The 6,768-nt window shown below is 57.8% G+C and overlaps 2 protein-coding genes across 3 annotated transcripts in view; one reads left to right on the top strand and one right to left on the bottom strand.

Annotated features, from left to right (window-relative positions):
- The window catches only part of POR (P450 (cytochrome) oxidoreductase), a 17,386-nt gene extending 13,725 nt beyond the window's left edge, over nt 1-3,661 (top strand). For both annotated transcript variants that reach the window (XM_010006022.1, XM_010006023.1), the window contains exons 10-15: nt 877-1,058; nt 1,221-1,370; nt 1,954-2,221; nt 2,648-2,793; nt 3,049-3,134; nt 3,486-3,661. In XM_010006022.1, the coding sequence (XP_010004324.1) occupies nt 877-1,058; nt 1,221-1,370; nt 1,954-2,221; nt 2,648-2,793; nt 3,049-3,134; nt 3,486-3,630 (977 nt within the window). In that variant the 3' untranslated portion in view covers nt 3,631-3,661. The remainder of the gene's footprint in view (nt 1-876; nt 1,059-1,220; nt 1,371-1,953; nt 2,222-2,647; nt 2,794-3,048; nt 3,135-3,485) is intronic.
- Nucleotides 3,662-5,469: 1,808 nt separating this feature from the next.
- The window catches only part of TMEM120A (transmembrane protein 120A), a 4,737-nt gene continuing 3,438 nt past the window's right edge, over nt 5,470-6,768 (bottom strand). Inside the window, exons 8-10 of the mRNA XM_010006024.1 lie at nt 6,570-6,634; nt 5,895-5,963; nt 5,470-5,806 (exon numbers count right to left, since the gene is read on the bottom strand). Of these exons, the coding sequence (XP_010004326.1) occupies nt 5,693-5,806; nt 5,895-5,963; nt 6,570-6,634 (248 nt within the window). The 3' untranslated portion in view covers nt 5,470-5,692. The remainder of the gene's footprint in view (nt 5,807-5,894; nt 5,964-6,569; nt 6,635-6,768) is intronic.

Genomic DNA, 6,768 nt, shown 5'->3' on the forward strand with positions numbered 1-6,768 from the left:
GCCTGTCTTGTTCCTGAAATGGTGCAGCCTGACCTGAGCCACCAGATGTGCTGGCTCAGAAACCCTAGAGAGCTCCTGCTTGCAAGAGAGGAAGTGGCTTTAGTGCACTGCTGGAGCCTGTAGGCCCCTGTGCAGGGTCCCATGTTGTCTGGCCTCCCACTGTCATTCCTGTCCCTTATGGACCTCTTAATTTGCTGAGTTGAATGGCTCCAGCCTTGACTGTGCAGCCTGACCTGAGCCACCAGATGTGCTGGCTCAGAAACCCTAGAGAGCTCCTGCTTGCAAGAGAGGAAGTGGCTTTAGTGCACTGCTGGAGCCTGTAGGCCCCTGTGCAGGGTCCCATGTTGTCTGGCCTCCCACTGTCATTCCTGTCCCTTATGGACCTCTTAATTTGCTGAGTTGAATGGCTCCAGCCTTGACTGCTGGCGCTTGTCTTTCCCAAGGGTGCTGTGAGCACAAAAGCCCATAGGTGAAGGAGATGAAGGACACTTTTGAGGCCAGATCTGCAGGAGGCCAATTTAGCCATGGTGAACAGCCCTCCTTGGCCTGGGAGTTGCTGGGTACCCCTGTGCATGGATATCCTGGGGCAGAGCCCCATTGGGAAGGCTGTCAGGCAACACCTGTGAAACACAAAGTGGGCTACTGGGAGATAGTTCTGCCTGGAGAGGGAGCTAGAGCTGCTTCAGTGTGGGGTCAGGGCTTTGGCCAACAGGCTGCTTCAGCCCTAAGGCTGCTCTCTGATCTCTGAACCTGATTCCCCTCCTTCATCTCCAGCTCTCAGCCCCTGCATGTGGCTGCTGGCCCAAAACCTCTACCACAACAGCACGTGGTTGCTGATTTTTTTTTAATTTTTTAATTTTTTTTTGTTCCTTCCAGAGGAATCCAACAAGAAACATCCTTTCCCCTGCCCCACCTCCTACCGTACAGCCCTGACCTACTACCTGGACATCACCAACCCGCCCCGCACCAACGTGCTGTACGAGCTGGCTCAGTACGCGGCGGACGCGGGCGAGCAGGAGCGCCTGCGCAGGATGGCATCCTCTGCTGCTGAGGGCAAGGTGGGAGCTGGGGCCTGCCCAGCACAGCTGCTGGGTTGAACTGGGTGCTGAGAGAATCCCCAAGAGGAATCCCAGGCTGTTGAGCACCTGGTGCTGAGAGCTATGGGGGTGTTTGCCAGCTCTGCAGGGGAGACATCGGGTGTCTGCTCTCCTTGCCCGCAGGCTCTGTACCTCAGCTGGGTGGTGGAGGCCAGGAGGAACATCCTGGCCATCCTGCAGGACATGCCCTCCGTGCGTCCCCCCATCGACCACTTGTGTGAGCTCCTGCCCCGTCTGCAGGCCCGTTACTATTCCATTGCCTCCTCCTCCAAGGTGAGTCTGCTTCCAGCAGGGACTGAGGCTGCTGGGAGAATGGCTTCAGCTGCAGCCCCATGGTGCCACCATCCCACCTCTCAGCTGGGGACAGGACATGGGGAATTTGCCCTGGTGACATGTTCTGTGGAGTGGCAGCTTTAGTTATCTCTGTGCATGAGAAGAGGGGGTTATCCCATCTTCCACAGGATCTGCAGAGTCACACACTGCAGCCAGCTGTGCCCTGATACCACCACCCTCCCTCCAGCCCTGCTTCTCTTCAACCTTAGGCCTTGCCTTCAGAGCTTGGAAGCAAGGTGGCATTTAAGGGGTTGGTCTTTATTTGGTGGCCTTTTATTCTTTCACTCTTTATTTTGTGCTGGAATCCCTGAGGTTGTTGGCCACACCAAGGGAAGCTCAGTGGTCCTGTGAGAAGTCGGGCATGAGACAGAAGTCCCATGTGGGACATGCTGGGAGGCTTGATCTGCCAGAGGAGGAATAGCTGTCCCAACATGAACATTAGGTTAAACTTCTCCCCATCTCTGAGCACAAAGGGGTTGCTGGGTCTTCCTCTCTGCCTGGCCCTGACACCCCTTCCCTGCAGGTTCACCCCCACGCCATCCACATCTGTGCCGTGGCGGTGGAGTACGAGACCAAGACGGGACGCCTGAACAAAGGGGTGGCCACCAACTGGCTGAAGAACAAGGTGCCTCATGAGAATGGGAGCAGCTCCATGGTGCCCATGTACGTCAGGAAGTCGCAGTTCCGCCTGCCCTTCAAGCCCAGCACACCCATCATCATGATCGGGCCGGGAACTGGAATAGCCCCCTTCATGGGCTTCATCCAGGAGAGGGCCTGGCTGAAGCAGCAAGGTGAGAGCCCGGGGGGCTCCCCTGGGGTGCTGAGCTGCTGCAGGATGGGGCTCTGCATGGCTTCCTCCAAAGGGCAGCTTGTGCTCCTCACATTGCTGATGTGCCCAGTGCAAAGCAGAGGAGCAGGGTGAACAGCAGCTGAGTGTTTTCGTCCAACATGAGGATGCTTTGTCCTCCTCTCCTGGCCACAGGGGGTGTTTTGAGGGGGTGGATGGACCTGAGCCAGCTCTGACCTCTGCCACTGTCTCCAAATAACCACAGTCAAATCACTTAGACTCGTTTCTGGCTACTCCTGGGGTTGAGAGTCTCAAGCTTCTTCTAAACAGCAGCAGTGACACAGCTCAGCCCCCCTGGGCTGGCAGGATGAAGGGGAGGGGGCTGGGGGGCTGCAGGGAGCCAGCTGATGGGTGCTGTGTGACTCTGCAGGCAAAGAGGTGGGCGAGACGGTGCTTTACTACGGCTGCCGCCGCGAGCGGGAGGACTACCTGTACCGCGAGGAGCTGGCCCGCTTCCACCAGGAGGGGGTCCTCACCCAGCTCAACGTGGCCTTCTCCAGGGACCAAGCTGAGAAGGTAATGCCCCAGCTGCCTGCTGCCTGCTCCTGCTGCCCAGCGTCGCTCTCAGCCATGGCAGCAGTGGAAGAAAAGTCCCTGAGGGCTGGAGACCCCCAGCCTGGAGCTCTACTTCTAGGGAAGGCCCATGGAGGTCACAGGAGCACCCAGCTCCTCTGCTGGCTCCTGCAGGCACGAGCGTGGGCTTGGGTTACTCTCCCTCACCAGTGTGTGGCTCTGCCCTTCTCTACTCACTCCCACCTTTTTTCCTGCCAGGTTTATGTTCAGCACTTGCTGAAGAAGAACAAGGAGAACATCTGGAAGCTGATTAACGAGGAGAATGCTCATATCTATGTGTGTGGGTAAGTGTCGTGGCAGGGAAGGGACTTCAGGAAAACATTCCTGTTCTCAGGGAAACAAGTGACACTCACTTGTGTATTACAAGCCCTGGGAGGGTCACACTGTCCTTGTTCTGGGGGAGATCAGGTGCATGGTTTAGGCTGGGTATTAGGAAAAATTTCTCCACAGAAAGGGTTGTTAAGCAGTGGGTTTGGTAGAGTGGGGTTAATGGTTGGACTTGCTGATCTTAAAGGTCTTCCAACCTGAACAATTCTGTGATGCTGTAGGCTGGGGTGAGCAAACTGTCCGTGTGTAGAGGTGACCAGGGCTCTGGCTCTGTGTTCCCACCCCACTGACACTCCCCTTGTTCCCAGTGATGCCCGCAACATGGCCCGGGACGTGCAGAACACCTTCTACGAGATTGTCTCCGAGTTTGGGAACATGAGCCAGCCCCAAGCTGTGGACTATGTAAAGAAACTGATGACCAAGGGCCGGTACTCTTTGGATGTCTGGAGCTAAGAGTGGGGCTGGTGGGGCTGGGGAGAAGATGAGGCCCCAGGGGTGGGCCCCTGGGAGGTGGGAAGTGCCTGCTCACCCACTGCTGCTGGGAGTTACAGCATCGTCCCCAGCCCACAGCTACCCCAGTGTCACTCCCAACCCCTCCTGGGCCACAGCAGCCCCCCCAGGGGGCAGATTGTGTGTCCTTCGGGGGTGGAAGGGGTTGAGAGGGGCAGGGGGGTAGCTCCAGCTGTTGTCCAGGAGCTTTGGTGCCCCCAGTACCCCAGGGAGCACCTCATGGCACTAGTGTTTGCCTTGAGGTCAGGGACACAGCTGACATGGGGCAGGAGGAACGGGCAGTGCTGGGAGGTGCTCTGGGGTCCTTTCCCTTAACACAAGGTGTTGCCTTATTCCCTGGGCCTGGAGGGCAGCCCTGCCTGCCTGGGCTGGGCACAGTGGGGATGGCAGAGGGCTGAGGAACCCCCTGAGAGTTTGGTGTGAGGGCTCAACGTGGGGCAGCCATCTGCCCTCACCCTATCCCATTTGGCCATCTCTAGGGACATGGGGTGGCAGGAGTCCGGGACACGGAGCTGCCCTGTGACACCAGAGCCCTCAGACACCCCACTCCTTGTCCCTGCTCCCCACCCCTGCTCCAGCACACAGCAGGGAGGGGGTGGCTCCTCTCCCCTCTGGAATCTGGAGACCTGCTCTTGGTGGGGAGGGTGTCAGTCCTTGGGGGTCCAGCTCACCCCCCTGGGTCCTGCAACCAGCAGCTCCCCTGTGCCCAGCCCCTCCCTCACGCTGTGTACGGTCATCTTTTTTTTAATACTGTTTTTATTTTAACATCTTTGTGATTTAATAATGGAGAAAAAAAAACAACAAACAACCCCAACAACCTTTGAGGCTGTCCAATGACTGTAAATTATTTAAATACATTTGCCCTTGGAATAAAAATACTGTTTCTGTAGTTTGGTTCCTGCCCTCCCTCCACTCGGGAAGAGGGAGGCAGGAGGAGCAATGGCTGCAAACTGGGCGGAAACCTGGGGAGCAGGTGGCAGCTCAGGGTTTAGGCTGAGCTGGGGGAAGCCCCCACCCTGGGGTGCTGAGGGTGACTCTGGACTGAAGCTGTGCTGGAAGTGTTGTGGTGATTCCCAACACTTCTCAAGTTCCTGATGTACAGGGCTTCTCTTCCCCAGGTCTCTGGGACACAGAGTCTTGCTGGACCTGGCTTCAGGCAGCCAGGGGGGACCATGGGAGGGAGACCTGGAATGCTGTGGGGGCAGCTGGACGTGTTTTTAATTCCCACCCCCTGCCCCGACACACCATGGACCAACCACTACCAGCCAGGCCAAGACCACAGAGCATGCCAGCTGTTCTGAGACCACCCAGCAACCTGAGGCAGCACCTTCCCTTTATTTGTGTGCGTGCATCCAGAGGTGCCAGCCCAGGGTGCTGCTTGCACAGCTCCAGGGTGACACCTGGGGCAGGCTCAGGCTGTTCCCATCCTTGCAGGGCCACAGCTTGAAGGTAGAGGAGAATCCAGAACCCATGGTGTGTGTGTCCTCCAGCTGCCTTGGAAGGCAACGGGGCTGCTGGGACAGCAATTGCCTCCAGCCAGGGTGATGTGAGACCCTGTTTACCCCTGCCTTCAGCACCCAGGGGTGCCCTTGAGCACCCCAGGAACTGGGCCTGAGAGGCAGCATGAGCCCTGAGCACTGCCTTGTCCTGAGGGAGTTGATGCAAGCTGGGAACCCCAGGCTGCTCCCTGCCTGCAGTGGGATTGGGGAACCATCCTGGTGTCTCCAGGGCAAAGAGAAGGAAGGACAGCACCCAGGCTCTCCTGGAGGAGGAAGGCAGCCAGGAAGGGATGCAGGGTGCTCCTGCCTGCAGGTGAGTGACTCCAGCATGGTTCTGGCACAGCAGGGAAGACCCTGTCTGTTCATGAGCAGGCCTCAAGCTCTGTCCCACACACAGGATTCCAAGAAATGGGGTGAGACACCAGCATCCGGACGGCATCGAGGAGAGGGGAATGGGAGATGGAGCTGGTGGGGAGAAACAGTCCTGGCCCCCACACTGCTCCCCTTCAATCCTGCTTTGTGTCTTGGTTCTTGTTCTGAACCTTCTGGTGGACGACACGGAGAGTGGTGAAGAAGTTCCCCAGGAAGAGGATGAAGAAAGGGATCCCACACATGAGGACCTGTGGGAGCCGCAGAGATGTGAGTCAGCAGGAGGGACCTGCCTGGTGCAGCCCCCTCCCCAGGGCAGCTGCCTGGGAGCCCCCCTACCTGCCACTCCTTGCATTCCGGGTGCTGGATCATGCGGAAGAGGGTGACCGCGTTGTAGAGCTGCCAGAACTGTGGGGAGAAGAGATTGAGGGGAGTTCCTGCTATCCAAGGCTTTACCCCATGCTGTGCCCTCTGGGCACAAACTCCAGGCAGACCTCACATGAAGTCAGCCTGCCCCAGCAGGCAGCAAAGACCCCGTCCACACTTGGGTGCCAGAGGACCCCAGCTGGGACATCTTCCCCTTCCTTGCCACCTTCTGGAGCCCAACAGCCAGGAGGAAGCCTCAGACCAGCCTTCTGCTTTTGACCTGGCCAAGGAAGACCTGGAACTGCTGCAGCAGCTCAAAAGCTGAAGCCTGGAAGGTTTTTGGGAAGGTTTTAAACCCCTGGGCTGTATTTTGCACATCCCCTGAGTACTCGGCAGATCTACCCCCAGGTCCTCCCATCTCATTAGCTGAGTCATGGAGGTGGTGGGTGCTTTGGAGGGAAAGAAAAAGCTCAGCATTTGTTAAAAGTATTTCCCTGCCCTGGCATCCATATGACACAGCTGCAGCAGCATGTGGGGATCTGTGTGATGTCCAGGCTGCCCACTACAGCTGGGAAAACAGCACAACCCACTCCCACCTCAGGCTCTGAGGCCTCTCGTGGATCCCCCCAAGGATCTGTGCACACTCACCTGTCCAAAGAAGAGGAAGGGAAGCAGGAACGTGAGGCCTCTCCACATCCAGGACTGGAAGCCCTCTGCAAAGGAGGAAGGCTTGCATGGGAACCTGAGAACGTGCTATGGTGGTGGACCAGCTCCTGGGGTGACAGGCAGGGAGGTTCAGTGGCCACCGGGTGCCTGGCTGTGCTCCTGCCAGTAGAGTGCAGCCTCA

The sequence above is a fragment of the Chaetura pelagica genome, unplaced genomic scaffold (assembly GCF_000747805.2).
Source record: "Chaetura pelagica isolate M959 unplaced genomic scaffold, ChaPel_1.0 scaffold49, whole genome shotgun sequence".
NCBI lineage: Eukaryota > Metazoa > Chordata > Aves > Apodiformes > Apodidae > Chaetura > Chaetura pelagica.